Genomic DNA, 16478 nt, shown 5'->3' with positions numbered 1-16478 from the left:
AGATTGTGTCAGCCGGTCCATGGCGGCGACCACCGTAATACGCAGGTTTGCGTGGTTGAGGAAGTCTGGGTTCGCTCCTGAGTTGCAGTCCCGGCTCCTCAACATGCCCTTTGACGGTGAACACCTTTTTGGCAGCAAGGCTGACAAGAGCCTTGAGAGGTTGCAGACCTCCAAAGCTGCAGCAAAGTCGTTGGGCGCTGCAGTAAAGTCGTTGGGCGCTGCAGTTCGCCAACCTCTACCTTTTCGACCTAGGGGACAGCAATGGAGGGGAGGTTCCTTTCGCTATTACTCGTCCTTCAGTAAAGCGAGAGGCGCTAGCAGTCAGAGGCCACCGTAAGAGTGCCAGAGGTGGAAACAAGGGTACTCGAGGTGCCAAGGCTGCTCGAGCAGTTGCCTCTTTGCCCTCAGGCAACACCGCAGCCACTACCACTCAGTCATGAGGCCAGGTCCCATGGTTCGCCGGTTGGGGGAAGGCTGGCGCAGCATCTTGTAGAGTGGCAAGCCATTACTTCAGATGTGTGGGTTCTGGAGATCATAACCCACGGCTACTGTCTTCCTTTTCGGCAGAGGCCTCACGACAATCCACCTGGGAACCTCTCTGACGAGTCCGGATCCGCTCCTTGCGCAGGAAATTCAAGCCCTGGTGGAGAAAGGCGCCATAGAACTGGTGCCTGTAGCGGAGGGGAACGAGGGATGGCATTCCCCTTATTTTTTGATTTCGAAGAAAGACGGGGGATTGAGGCCCATCATTAACTTGCGCAGTTTGAACAAACTCCTCAGGAAGGACAGGTTGATGGTTACTCTCAAGTCCTCCAGGCCCTTCAACTTCAGGACTGGTTGGTGTCTCTCGACCTCAAGGATGCTTACTTCCATGTGCCAATCCATCCCAAGCACAACAAGTACCTTAGGTTCGCGGTTGGCGACTTGTACTTTCAGTTTCGTGTCCTGCCCTTCGGATTGACCTCCGCCCCGAGGGTTTTCACCAAGCTCATGGTGGTGGTGGCAGCGCATCTCAGGAAAGGGGGATTCACGTCTACCCCTACCTGGACGATTGGTTGATCAGGGGGAGCTCTCCCGAGCAAGTCCTGGATCATCTGTCCGTCACCTGCCACTCCCTTCACAAGCTGGGCTTCTCACTCAATTTAAAGAAGTCCCATTTGACACCAACGCAGCGGCTCCAGTACATCGGAGCAGTGCTCGACGCATCCCGGGGGCAGTGTTTTTCTCCCCAGGTGAGGGCTCTTCACATTCAGCAGATGGTGCACAAGTTTCAACTTGCCCAGAATCTCCCAGCGTCCGAGTTCTTGAGACTGCTCGGCCTCATGGCATCCTGCATTCTTGTGGTGCCAGAGGCTCGTCTGTGGATGAGATCTTTGCAGTGGGCACTCAAGCTCCAGTGGTCTCAGTCCTCCGGCAGGCTGTCGGACCCTGTTCAGGTGCCGCCCTCAGTCGCCGAGGACCTTCTTTGGTGGGCCGTCGAAGGCAATCTGATGAAGGGGGCCCCATTTTGGCTGCCCTGGCCGGAGGTGACGATTGTGACGGACGCATCCCTCACGGGATGGGGAGCTCATGCCAAGGAGTTGAGTCAGCGGTCCTTGGTCTCCTTCGGAGTCCAGACTCCATATCAATCTGTTGGAGCTGAGGGCCGTCAGGCTAGCCCTGAAGGCTTTTCTGCCGACTGTGCGAGGAAAGAGTGTCCTGATTCTAACGGACAACACGGTGGCCATGCACTACCACAACAAAAAGGGGGGAGGAGGGGAACTGCCTCTGTGCAGGGAGGCGATGCAGCTCGAGTTCTGGGCCATCCAGCAGGAAGTTTCGATCTTGGCTGTTCATCTGGCCTGAGACGACAAAGGGACGGCGGACGCTCTGAGCAGGCAGAGCACGGTCTCTCACGAGTGGGAGCTGGCTCAGGAGATTCTCTTGGATATCTTTGCCCTTTGGGGGACCCCTCAAGTAGATCTCTTCGCCTCCAGTGTCAACCGGAAGTGCAAAAGGTTTTGCTTGTGGGAATTTCCTCCAAAAGGAGCCCTAGGAGACGCGTTTGTGATGGAGTGGTCATTCCCACTGCTGTACGCGTTTCCTCCAGTCCCCGTCATCCCGCAAGTACTGCAGAGGTTACGGAGGTTCGGTTCCCGGATGATCCTCATTGCTCTGGCGTGGGCCCGGAGGACGTGGTACCCGGACCTTCTCGACTTCTCCATCTGCCCTCCACGTCGTCTTCCCTATCGAGACGATCTGCTCTCACGGGAAGGGGGGGGGGGGGGTCAGGTTCTCCATCCAGAGGTCAGATCCCTCAACCTTCACGCTTGGCTTCTGAAAGGTTGAGGTATAAGGATTGGGACCTCCCTGAAGATGTGATGGAGGTGTTGCTCTTGGCCAGGCGGCCAGCAACAAAGTCTATGTACCGTTGCCATTGGAGAAAGTTCTGCGACTGGTGCAGAGTTAAGAATGTGGATCCTTTTGAATGTGACATTCCCATGGTTCTGTCTTTTTTTTTTTGCTTTCTTTGGCCCACAGGGGCTTGCAAGTGGGGACCATTAAAGGTTACCTGGCGGCGCTGTCCATATTTAAGCGCTCGTCTGAAGAGTGTTCTTATTTTAAGATTCCTTTAATTTCTCCGTTTTTGAAAGGGCTCACTGTGTTCCCTCGTCACCTTTTCTGGTGCCCGGTTGGGATTTGAAACTTGTTCTTAAGTTTGTTATGGGTGCTCCGTTTGAGCCTTTACATTCTTGCCCTTTGAGACTGCTTAAAACTGTGTTTTTGGTTGCGGTTACTTCCGCTCGCAGAGTGAGTGAGTTACAGGCACTTTCAGTTAAGCCACCCTTCACTGTGTTTCATAAGGACAGGGTTGTCCTTAGAGTTCGTCCTTTTCTTCCGAAGGTGGTTTCGGAATTTCATTTGAGCCAGACGGTTGTTCTTCCGGCGTTCTAGCCTCCTCCACATCCTGGTAAGGAAGAGGAGAGGCTCCATAGGCTTGATCCTAGGAGAGCGTTGAGCTTTTATATTTCGCGCATGTCCTGGGTCAGAATGGACGATCAACTTTTCATTGGTTAGGATGGAAAGCGTTTGGGACAAGCTGTGACGATACAGACTTTGTCTCGTTGGATTATATTAGCTGTCTCCGTATGTTACCGCTTTGCGGGTAAGGACCCTCCGGCTGGCTTGCGGGCCCATTCTACCAGGGGAGTGGCTGCGTCTACTGCCCTGCAGAGGGGTGTTCCTATTTGTCACATCTGTGATGCAGACACCTGGGCTTCAGTACATACTTTTGTATGTCACTACTCCCTCGATTCCATCCGAGGGCAGGATCTGGCCTTTGGCAAGGCAGTCCTATATTCCGCAATTTGATTGGGCATACTAAATTTGTGTTCTAAATTCTTTTCCCACCTCCTTGCTTGTTACTGCTTTGGGAGTCTGTCATAGATATGGAATACGTCGGAGGACCGAATCCCCTCAAAGAACAAGTTACTTTACCTGGTAACGTTCTTTCAATGGGATTGTCCGACGACGTATTCCATATCGCTCCCTCCCTACCTTCCCCGCTGCAGAATTTCTTTTGCGATTGCAGCTGCGTTCCGCAAGGCCTTGTGTGTCTGGCAGAATACTGGTGGCACACGTTCTGGGGAAAAAACTATGAGGCTATGGGCCTTGTGCGTCCTACTTATCACATCGGGTGACATCGGCCTCGGTGACTCGGAGGAGGTCCTCTGGGACGGCGCATCGACCTCATCGACACAGGATGCAGACGCCGAAGATTTTCCAAAGCAGCACAGCTGTGGACATTACCTGACATAGATGTGGGATACGTCGTCGGACTATCCCATCGAAAGAACGTTACCAGGTAAGAAAGTAACTTGTTCTTTAATGCATTTGTTATTGCTGCTTTGAACACCTGTTTGTGCCCTCCCCGTCTTTGACGTGCAAAAGAATAAAACACACCCCTAACGGGGAATAAGGCAAAGAGAGCAGGCTGCGAGAGTTTGAGGAAAAGCTTTATCTCTGGTGAATAGTATTCAAGAGATATCTGAGAGCGCTCTACACAAGTTATCATTACATCACGTTTTATAGGGTAAATGACAAAACTAACATAGGATACTACGTTGGTCCCGGATTGGTCTGTTCACTCGATGTCTCAGGTGGGTTGGCATCTCTTCATCCAGGTTGGTCGCTTGGTTGGCGGGAGGATTGACGTCCGTCATCTGTGCTCCGCATGGGTGAAGGTCAGGTTGCTGGGAGGTAGGATGGTCATTATCTAAGCTAACATAATATATTCTCAAATCCATGCACTAAATAATAATCGTTCAAAAGACCTTCAGTCGTTTATCATGTCTCTATAAAAGTCACACATATATCTATACTATCAATAACATAGGATTATACAAGTCTTTGGTTAAGAGTCTTGACCCTTATAATACACTCGTTGAAGTTGGGGTCCGTGCACACAAGAATCTCTGGTATGTGGCATTTGTTAGTGATAGGCAACGATCTATTGCAGCAGGGGTCTAATGTTAGTTGGGGATCTGATGGGTGGGCATCATGGCATGGTCAGTGGTCTGGCACATGAAGGGAATATCTTGCAGGGACACAGGGTCACAATGGCGGTAAGTTTTCGCTGGCGCGGTAGGGGCAACGACACATTTGTGGAGATGGACGAGCTATGTGCTAAGCCCATGCTGGTTCACATGCAGGACAGTGATCTCGGAGGAAGAGCGATGTGTTACTTTTATTATTGTGTTGCAAGTATCTCCAGCTTCAGCGTGAGAATGAACCTGCAGAGTTTTCCAGTCAGAGTGAGAACGGGGGTGGGGGCCCTGCGTGCCTGGCCGGGCTGCTGCGAGAAAAGGGAAGAGAAGCATTTTTGTACTATCGCAGTGAGGCCTAGTCACCAAGATGGAGTCGAAAGGGGGTACAAAAATGGATGCCCCGTGTCCTGCTCGGTGGTCCCATCTACGCAAAAGTGAACCAAGGTTAACATCGCATAAGGGCAAGAGGCGAATCTACTACTGGAGGCACTTGGTCCGAGTTTTGTACTGAGAAGTAGAGGACGCGAGGGGCCCGATGGCCCATCACTCCCACACACACCGTTTGACAAAATGAGAAGCCCAATGATTTACATATGGAAAAATACTTCCGTAAATTTCACCACTAGACTATGCAAGTTAGATTATTGCTCCTTCTAACAGCCTTGATCCCCCATCAGCAATTGAAGGTTCATTTAAATCTTTCACCTCATCTTAACCTCTTTATGGGTTTGCCTTCAAGAAGTAAGATTGGACCAACCACCCCTTATTTTCACCCCAACTCACCAGGGACACTATCTGGCCATGCCCTCGAGGGTTGCCTTACAAATTTCCCCAGGGGAACCTGCCTCTGCTTTCGCTGTCACCTTATGCAGAACATAATTTACCACCCCTCATGTAGTTAATGTTTTAAACTGTAGACCCCTCTGGGATGCCATCCATTAAACAGAATTAAGCCCCCATGTCAATACTTTCCTTGGAAATCTGGAAAGGCAAGCCGACATTGTGCAACGTTGTCTTTGTTCCATATTGGCATTTGGATTTTGGATAAAGTCGTCCAAGAATTGCTGCTGCCTCTGCGATACAAGACTAGTTTTTCTCTCCCAAGTGGACAAAAGTCAAAATGAATCCCATTTTCCTGTAAGTGGGTGAAATGTGTGTTCTTTGAAGGCCATGATTGGACATTTATTTTGGAAAATTGCAAGGATCTGGCCTTCATATCTATGGTGAGGTTCACTACGAACAAGTTTATTTTATGTTTCCTATTCCTTATCCATGCTAAAATCACTTGAGGCTTCGGCATCACCCACTCAAAAATGCAGTGACACTGCAGAGTTCTACTCCATGAATCCTCCTACTTTAAACCTTTCTTTATCAGTTACCATCCCAAATATACAGAACTTTTACTTTTTTCCATGTGTTTCACTGGATATTTCCTTGCACAGTTTGTATAAGGAAAGTTGTGAACTTTTGTTCACGTTACTGTTTGGTTCTGTCAAACTGAGTGACCCAGCTCTGGTCTGTATCACATAGCCCTGCCCCATTTGTTTTGACAGTTCTAATTTCTAGCAACATATATCAAGGCCAGATAATGTTTTCTTAACTTGGTACAGCACTTGTGGGAGTGTGAGCGGCGCCTTACAACCCTGCAGCAGCCGCCCCCCCATTATTCATGTAGGCAATAGGACGGTCATTGGCCAGGCAGTGCACAACAGTTGTGCCGGCCTACCCCACCCTTCCCAAGAGCACCAGCCACACTACTTGGCCGAGGACAAAATAACCAAAGATTGATCATGCAGGTAAGAGAGCGGTACCTCAGAGCAGATTTTGCAGGCTCACTGTGTATTCACTCGCTCCTTAACCTCTCCCATAACAGCAGGCAATAAGTGTAGGGGATCACGACAGAAGAGACGACCTCTACAGGCAGTTCCAGCAGAAAACACATGTACAGTAAGGAACACACAAGATAGTTGGTCAACCGTTTGTGCCAAGTCTCATTCCACAGCTAGGACACTAGGCATAGTTATCTATGGGTTCTTAGCGCCAGCATTCATCGTAGGAAGTGTTGGTTTATTTTGTTATGATGGCATAAATCTGAGTGAGACGAAATCGGAGTGAGTTTAAATTAGAATATTCTTTCACAGTGGTACAGTTCATAACATTCGAGACAAGTGTTCCAGTAGCCTTTTTTCAGATGCGATTATCTACCCTGATGTCAATCTCGTTCTAAATGGTCATTTGAATGTAGCCATTGTTGCAAGATGGTTACATCGCACGTTTAATATTTTAACATTGGGACTTGCTGTTCAATACCTTTACAGTAGTATCTTTGTGTACTTTGCGGTTTGGCTTAATGTGTCAGCTGTTGTAAGCTACCTGCAAATGAATAGCAAACATTGTACAGGGTTGACCAAGCAAAAGCCTGAAGTGTGTGTTGGGAATACAAGCGTGGTTATTTTTTAAAATGTATGCTGCTATACAAACTGATGTTACAAATGTAATGTCCTTTCTGAGGCTCTTGGATCTCCTTAGAATCGCATGCTCTGCATAGGCTGACATCCAGTGGTAGGTGCAGAGTATTGCATTCTTGTTTTAGAGTTTCGAAAGGGGATGTCGACTGCGTGCTTGTAATACTATCTTTGTGTGACCTGTATTTTGTACCCATGATCCTTCATGCGTCAAAGTACCTCAGGTTGTTTTTTTTTTTGTTATTTTTTTCCCACCATTGTGGTTGGTCGAATATGCAGAGCTCGTAGCCTTGCTACTGAGAAATTGCAAATGTAATAATATTGATATTGTTATATTTTGATAGTCTCTACTATCGATCTTCCTACATCTGGCGATTTCTGTCTGAAGCTTCAACCAATGTCTTCTCCACGGCCGGCTGCAGCCTTCACCAGGCTTCAAACTTGTAGTTGGGAGAGCGGGTGGTCTCTACATTTACATCCCATCGAATGCCTCTGTCTGCTTTCTTTAACTTTTTTCTAGCTGCCGATAAAATTATACAATATGGCATAGACTCCTTTATAAAGTCTGTCATTCCTGCAAAAGGAAATTTCCATGGAAAGATGGTGTGTAACAATAGTCTTCCACACGATCACGCCGAACGGCGGTGTGATTCCTGCAAGCCTTTTAAGCCAAAAAAGCTTAGTCCCACCAAGCAGTGGGTGGCATACGCCATGCATGCCGAATCCCGTTCCCCCACCAGCGATGTTGAGTTTTGACGACGAAGAAGTTGGCAGCCGCTTTGCCGTTTCGGAGGCCGAAGACTTACTGGAGGAGTCGGTTGACTCCTGCGTGCCTGTCCACAGCCCCGCTAGGCGGGCCGAAAGCTGTGCTATGGGGAATTCCGCGGACAAAGTCACACACATGCACCCACGAAAGCACATAACCCCTAGACAACCTTTGATGGGATCGTTGAAAGAAGCTTAATCGGCAAGAAAACCTTTGGCGAAAGTGTTGTTGAAAGCGATTGAACTCTCTCGTTCAAAGCCCACTGAGAATTTGCGCTTGCTACATGGCTCTAAACCCAAAGAAAAATCTGTTGCCACTCATTGACCAGTGATTCGGATACACCGAAACGGCCGTGGAAACATACATCCAAACACCAACATGGGGGGGGGGGGGGGTATACCTACACCACAGGCACCTACAGACATCTAGCTCCCCTGTCACTACATCAGGATCATACGATTACTGCGCCGGGTTTACTGCACCGGTCGACAACAGTGACTTTTTTTTAACCCCCTTTCCTAGGCATTTGTGGGGGGAGATGGGGTGCAGTAAATAATGCTGAGAGCATAGGGGGGGATAGCAGGGGGCTCCCACGCGTACATATGCTGTGAAAGCGGGTTAAAAAGTTGGCATTTTCGTCCTGCGCAGTATCACATAGATCTCACTACATCAGTAACCTCCTACATACACTGCAGCTACTGATACTTTAGCCAAGTCTCTACAGGATAAAACAAATCTGTAAATCAAGAGGAGATTGCACTTCCTCTTCCTGAATCCCCTAGAACAGGTACTTGGACGAAAGAAACATTTGACAACAATGGATAGGGTTTCTGAAAATGTGTCCTTTATGGGAAAAGTGCCCAATTAAAAAGAAATCACTTTTAATAGATCAGTGAACCACCTACCAATAGTCCCAGATTTTCACTCTCCACCACAGGTTGTTTCTGAAGACGCCAAATATTTTTCAAGATGTCCAAGAAGATCAGGATGAGCTATACTCTATCCCAGACAAAGGGGATGATGTTTAAAATATTTGGCAAGGGGATGCCGATCATTGGACTTGGCCAGCAACTCCTACTCATGATACTCTGTATGAGCCATATTGAAAATGACGACCCTCTAGTCTCCCATCGATGATCAACACCTCTTTAATATTTTACTGAAAAGAGCAACGGAGCATTTTCAGATACAGGGACTGGGAGAAACATTCTCTGATCCAGACTTTGTAGAGGATATCCTTAAAGTGCAAAAGGCAGTTAGCCAGTCTATCCACCTCTTAAACTCTAAGAAAAGGATTGCTCCTTCCCTCAACGGGCAGCTAATCCACGTGTGGAGAAAATGTTCAAAACTGCTCCAACTGACCTGTATAACTGGGGGGGTCATTTAACACCTGACTCGCTGGTAATCGCTACCACTAGAAAGTCTGCTGGAGTGCCACTTTTCAATGCCGAGGCACCTCTGGACAAGGAATGTGAAAAGCTTTACACTTTAGGCAAGGGGGTCGCTTCTTTAGCTACTTACTTGACACACATTGTCAATAATACTACACTGTTAACAAGCTACAGCGATGTTCAATGGGGGTTGCTCCAAAATAACTTGAAATCCCTGAGCCAACCAAGTCCCAACTACTTAACCTCATTAAAGAGGGTAGGCAAATTACCCGCAGTATTTTGAGGAATACCTTTGACTCAGCAGAAAAAGCGGGCAGAGTCCTTGCACAGGGAACTTTATTAACAAGGCACTCTTGGCTGCGCAACTCGGGCCACCTTAATTAACGAGGCCATTGAAGAATTTCTCGTTCGGCAAGGCTGTGGATGAGGGTTTGGAAACGGCTAAGAAGAAACACGACACGCTTAAGACCCTTAGTCAAATTTCTAATACGTTGTTTGTCCAATGCAGAGTTTTAAACACCCGTCGTTCCTTTTGTAACCAAGTCTTCTCCAGACCCACCCGTTCAGGGTCCTCTTCCTGTTACACAATCTACCTACCGAACCTCACAACAGCAAGGTTTTAGAAGAGGTAGAGGTTGGAGTGCAGCCTCTAGAGGCTCCCCTGCCAGCAAGTGACTTTCACATCAAGGTTCCCTCCATGCAGCTCCAGTAGTAGGTCGAATATCATCATTCAACCACGCATGGGAGGAGAACCTCAAAATAGTTGGTGCTGGCTACAATCGCAGACAGATACTCATTAGAATTTTTACTAAAACCCTGTTGCTGTCGGCCAAAGAATAAAAGGATGTCGCAAACATCAGCTCATCCTGCAAACTGAGGTCAAAACATTACTGCAGAAAGGAACCATAGAACTTGTCCCCTTTCTAGAGGCAAACAATGGTATTTATTTAGTGCACTTCCCTGTACCCAAAAATAACTTAACTCTGCGCCCTGTCTGTATTAAATCTGTGTCCTGCAAAAAGTATGTCAAGCCACAGAAATTCAGGATACAGCAGTGGTGGCGGTCCAACAGCCATTCCAGTGGATCCTTATCTAAACGACTGGCTAGTAACCGGAGACACACCCCAAGCATGTCTCAAACGCCCACAATATCATCAATTTACTGTTCGTTAGGGTTCTCAATCGATAAGAAAAAATAGTCTTGTCCCCAATCAAGAAACTGTTTCATTGAGCGTTAATTCGGACAGAAGACTGTTTTCTCTTCCCCTCCAACGAGAGGGTCCAAGACATGCTATTCCAAATTCCACAATATATAGCTGGTCGTCGGATAACAGTACGAAAGCCAATGCGTGGAATGATGGCCTCCTACATTTACCTGGTACCTCCCACCTGCCTGTGTATGCACCTGATGCAAGAGTGGCACGCAAGACAATTGTCTCTGGCAAGCAGTCAGTGGGACGGTCCAGTAGTTATCTCGCAGTCTCTAGGTCTGTCTCTGTAGTGGAGGTCAAGGGAAAACCTTCTCAAGGGGAAATCATTCACCACACCAGCAATAGAGGCCACTTTTACCAGACGCTTCCCTCTCAGGGTGGGGAGCACATTTTCACGGCGTGTGGCTCAGACACTAGCAAACAAACACATCAACCTTTTGGCGCTTCTAGCAGTGTTTAAAGCTCAGTCTTTCAAGACCAGTTACAAGGGAAGATTGTGCTAGTCCTACACTACAGCCATGTTTTATATAAAAAAACAGGACGGGACACGCTCCAGGTCTGTCCAAACTAGCCCAGAACATATGGAATTGGGAGCTGAGATGCATGTTACTCCTGTCCAACATATTACAGAGGAACACCATCTTCTAGCAGATTACCTCAGAAGAAATGTACAACTTCCTGTAGAACAAGAATGGCCGTTGCATGCCAACATTGTAGTCATCTTCACCGAATGGGGTCATCCACGTAACCACCTCTTTGCAACACTGGAGAACACACAATGCCCAGACTTCGCCTCCAGTTATCCCCAAACAGGATTCAAGGGGAACGCCTCTCCTCAACAGAATAGTCCACAAAATGCGCCAGGAACAAGTTCAGCTTATCCTGATGGTTCCAATGTGGGCCCAGCAGAGACTGTTCTCACACCTAATGAGCAAGTCTGTCCTCCAGTGAGACTTCCATGTCCTTTCAACATGCTGTCCCAAGATCAGGGATCAACACTGCATCCATGTCCTCAAACTCTGACCTTAGCAGCTGGGCTCCTAAATTCATACAGTTTGGACATTTAAATCTACCTCAAAGATGTATGGACATTCTTAGAGGTAAGTAAACCTAATAGTAGACACTGCTATTTCAATAAATGGAAACGCTTTGTCGTTTGGTGTAGATCACGCCACATCAAGCCTATTCACTGCACACACTCGCATTGTTCTATACCTACTTTACCTTTTGAATTAAGGGCTAATCTATAATTCACTGAGTGCATCTAGCTGCTCTTTCTGCTTACACCACCTCTCTTGGTGGGAAGTCCCTGGCATTAAAGCCTTTATGGAAGGGGTCAAAAGATGACACTGTCCAATTTCAAATCCAACTGCCAGATGGGACTTGGTTTGTAGTCCTTACTAAACTTATGGGCCCCCCTTTTGAGCCAATGCTTAAAACCAGTCTTAAGTGCATCACTTAATACTGCTTTACTCATGTGCCTTACATCTATAAGGACGGTGAGAGTACTGCAGGCACTCTCGGTTCAAGATCCATTTGTAACCATGCACAAGGACAAAGTGGTTTTACACATGCATCCACGCTTCTTAAATTCATCTCCAAGTTCCATGTCAGTCTGTAGAATTTCTGGCTTGTTGCCAAAAACCCTACAAATTCAGCAAAGAGAAGCCTGCATACATTAGATGTCAGAAGAGTTGTAATGTATTACCTAAATAAAACCTAACCACTACGGAAAACGGCCAGTTCTTTGCCATAGCCACTGGAAGAGAAGGGGATCCTGTCTCAAAATTGTGAAATGTATCTAAATGTAGTGTTCTTTCAAAGAGAACTTTACCTTTTATGCCAAGAACACTCTACTCCAGGCACAGGGGCTACTTTAACTTTCATTGCAAATGTACCTTTAAATGTCATTAGCTACCTACCTAAAGTACTATTATCACCTTTACAAAGCATTACTGCGTAGATAAATTCTAAGAAATATTCACAGGTGGGTCAGGCGGTATTCAAACATGTTTTTGCTGCTGTACTGTAAAACATCCCACCATCTCCTTGTACTGCTCGCTAGTCTATGCACATCATGTGATTCTAAGCAGATCCACAAGCCTCAGAAGGCATACATTACTTAACATAATCACATTTCTGATGCTTGTATCTGCTTAAATCACATGCACCCCTGTCCTTCCTCACCTCTTATAGTTGAAGGTGCATAGATGTCTTGCACCTTAATATTTGTGCTCATGCATCACTTCTTGCTCCCTCTTATCAGAAACAAAAAAAAAACTATCGAAGTGACCTTGGCGTGTGAAGGATCATGTGAACACAATACAAGTGGCATGGCACAGGGATAGTGCACGCCCAGTCAACGTCCTTTTTCGAAACTCAAAATCAAGAATGCAATACTCTGCACTTCTCACTAGATGATGGCCTATGCACACCATGTGAACCTAAGCAGATAAAAGCATCAGAAATAAGATTCCGGTAAGTAATGTATGCCTTATTTATAGCTGTCGTGAATCAAGACTTGATGCAAGTTATAACTATGTTCTTTCTTGTGCCAGAACATTCGAAAGTATTTGACGACTGAAGCAAGGGAGAAGAACAATCCAGAGTTCTTACAGGGTTGGCAGACTGCTGTTACACAGGTACACACAGTACTTTGATGTCTTACATGGGGCAGGAGCATCAAATGTCTTCCTAATGCTCTTGATTCTGCATGTGATGCTGTTATAGGAGGTTAATATCCCATGTGAATGCATTAGACTGTCTTCTCCTAAATGGTTGAGAATGAAATGATGGGAGTCTCACACTGATACTACGGTTTGCTCTCCTGGCATCCCTTCCCAAGCCCAATCCCAACTATGTTCCATAATGGTTTGCGTAACTTATTAAGGGGAGTTGATTTCATCAAAATGTATCCATGTTGGGCATATTGTTCGATGCTCTCTCATGCTCTGCATATTAGGTTTCAGGACTCTTTCAAGTACTACAAAAGGAAATCTACATCTTAGAATGCAGTGTACCCAAATATTATACATAAATATGACCAGGGAAATGAAGGGAGAGCATTTGGTTGTACCTCGGACCTGGGTTAAATATGCATACATTTTTGCCAAGGCAAGTTCATGTATGTAACAATAATGTGAAGTGTACTGCAGTAAAGTAGCCACAATGAAAGGATTCCAAAGGTAAAGATGCTGTGGCTTTCTGAGCATCACATTTATTACAAAGCATCATCAACATGGGCACTATGCATGTTTGCTCACTAAACATTCAGTTCACTATTGTGAATCGCAGCAACACTAAACATTGCATGAATAAACTATCAAGAACAAACAATTTAAGCAAACTTAACAAAAGTGGAACATTAAATGGAATGTAATAAACATGGAAATGGCAAACCCAGTCAACTATACCTCTGTGTATGTCAATTTGCTCATTGGAGTATAGAATATATAAAAGATTTAAACTAAAGACCTAATGAAGGAAATGGACAACATTATCAGCGAACACTGATGTTCGGGCATAATTACATTTTACGGAGTTCTGCAGTCTTGTTTTATGGGAATAAGTACCTGCTGCCACCAACCCATCTACTAAAACCAATGTAGAGATGCTAAAATCTTTGGTTTAAATCCCCTTATTGGATTGGCAGGTTGGCAGAAGCCAGCCCCTATGAGTGGTACCTTTTTCCTACACTAATGATTGCTTGATGTTTGGAATGTATGCAAGTTTGCTTACCTGCTGGATCATGTTGCTGAAACCCTAGATGCATTTGAGATCCAGTCTGGCTGTTGTCTCCTGCCTGTCAACTGGTTTGTGTTTTTCGGATGCTGGGTAGCCTTCCGTAGTCTTCAGTCTTACTGCTGGGCCTTCTGAGACCAGGCCTTCCATTCTGGGGCCTTACTTCTGGGCTGTTTCAACAGTTTACTGCTAGGGTTTCCTGACTTGATGCTGGAAGCTGCTGCTGCCTGGAAGTGTGTTGGGACCACAATCCTCTTTACCGGTGAGTCGCCACTGTCATTGTTCTGCTGCAGGGGTGTATTTTGCTGGTCTGTTAGGGTTTGCCTGCTGAGCTCCAGGGGACTGCTGTGTGTCCCACTTCTGTGAATGATGGTGGCTCCGTGTTCACGCTTCTGGCTGACCAGATGCTTAATTTGGTCCTTTAAAAATAATCGATCAGTGCTTCTGCTTTTCTTGACTGACATTAGGAATCAATGCTGTAAAAACATACCTGTTGGTGGGTTGTTCCTGATACCAACCCCTCAGAGGTCCCCATAGTAGAAGTTCCCGGCAGGCAGCCTTTAACTGAATTTGCACATTGTTTTGCATTGGGGGCTGCGTCCTACATGGCTGAATTGTGTACTGGGGCTTCTCAGTCTATAAAATGGTCCTGAATCGCTTTTTGGGAGAATGCATTTCTTCTCCATTGTGCTCTAGGGTGATTGTCTCTATCTCTACACATGTGGGAGGAACTGGGTCTTACCACGATTTTTCATCACAACCACAGGTCCGCCTACAGACACCAGAACGCCTACAAGTGACACTGAAGTGCTTACCTCGCTGGTGACCTTTTTCTAGGGTGCCTGAGTTCTCCAGCATGGGGTCTGGCGTGGATTCACATGCTCATGAATATTCCCCGTCGTCAGGCTGGGAATCCTCGGTAAAGAAAAAATCAGTATCAGTTTCGTTTCTGATCTGTCTTACTTAGTAGTAACCAATCACTGATCTCTGGGTCATACTGCCCCCAGCCAATGACTGCCCTCTCCCTAAGCCCCGCCCCTGGCAGCCATCCTCAGATTTTTACCGCACGCTCAAGTGTTGGGAGTCCTTGTGCTTTAGCTTGAGTTTTTGCTGCGTTTTCGTGCTTTTTCAGGAGATTTTCTCATTTTTTCAGTTTAAACGAGCCTCAAGCTCCACCGTTTGTACTTCCGATAACTGGGACCCGTTTCGGAATTCTTCTATGCCCCATAAGGGTGAAGTTTTCGTCGAGTTTACGCTTCTTGGAGGATTCCAGAAGATCTGCGGCCTACCTCAACGGACATGGCCCAGGAGAAGGGAAGCTCGACACCCATATCCAAGCTGTTCAGGTGCTGCTCTGGATGCGGATTACAAAACGTTTTCAAGGAGTAGGAGCATTCGCGATGTCTCTACTGCCTTCATGAGGACAAGACGCACGTGGAGAAGGACTGTGCGTTCTGCGAGAACCTTTCGGAACGGACCAAACAAGATCGTCGTTCCCACCTCACCGCCTGGCTGGAGAAGGGCACAGCAGGTGAGAAGGCGAAGAAAAAGTCTGAGCGGGCTTCTAAGTCCTGTGAGGGCGCCCCGGCGACGGGGGCCCAACAGAAGGCCAAGCACCGCGGGCACCGGGAGCGCCGAAAGGTCAGGCTCTTCGGCTGCCAGGCAGGGCGCGACTTCCCTGGCACGTTAAACCTCGAGCCAGCGCCCGAAGCGGAGCGAGGTGCTGACCCTCCCTCCAAGGCGAAGGCCCAGGACGCACCTAAGGTGGTGAGGGCTTTGATCCAGCCGGCAAAGGCCTCTATCGAAGTGGTCGCTGTGACCCTGGCAAAGCCGGCTGAGACTACGCCAGTGGAAACAGCCTCTGGGCCCAGAGTATCCCTGCCACCGCGGAGGGAATCCTCTTTCCAGCCCATCGTTAAAACTCCCGTGAAGTCTGTGGCGGAAAAAGAGTGGGGGGGGCCGGTGGCCATTACAGACTCGGAATCAGCCTCTGAGGAGGATCTGGTGGAAACCGGGAAGGGCCTCAACGAGAGGTTCATAGGCCTCAACGAGAAGTTCGAGAAGATTCGATCCCAGGGGATGGACCCCGCTGATGAGATCGAAGATGGCGACGAAGAGGGGCCCAGTGGAGCGGCCATCCTGTCCGTGGCAGCCATTACCAGAGCCCCAGGATAGCTCGGTGGCCATTTTGTTTGCGATCCAATCCTTATGTACTGAGATAAGGACAAGATTACCACGGACCCCGACGGAGGATCCAGAACCAGGCCCGTCGGGAAGCCCTCAGAACAAGCGGAGGAGAGTCCTCCCCGCTCTTCTCTTCGTGCCCGCGGACCCCTCATCCCCCACCCCGGACCCTAGAGAGGATACGGGGACGGACG

General features: G+C 47.5%; 1 protein-coding gene across 5 annotated transcripts in view; it reads left to right on the top strand.

Moving 5' to 3' along the window:
- SENP5 (SUMO specific peptidase 5) overlaps positions 1-16478 on the top strand; it is a 362099-nt gene that overhangs the window by 226382 nt on the left and 119239 nt on the right. For all 5 annotated transcript variants that reach the window (XM_069618625.1, XM_069618622.1, XM_069618626.1 and 2 more), the window contains exon 10: positions 12918-13001. In XM_069618625.1, the coding sequence (XP_069474726.1) occupies positions 12918-13001 (84 nt within the window). The remainder of the gene's footprint in view (positions 1-12917; positions 13002-16478) is intronic.

Source organism: Ambystoma mexicanum, chromosome 10 (assembly GCF_040938575.1).
Source record: "Ambystoma mexicanum isolate Mex_15411 chromosome 10, UKY_AmexF1_1, whole genome shotgun sequence".
NCBI lineage: Eukaryota > Metazoa > Chordata > Amphibia > Caudata > Ambystomatidae > Ambystoma > Ambystoma mexicanum.
Note: the sequence above shows the minus strand (reverse complement) of the source record. Positions and strands in the feature narration are given on the sequence as shown.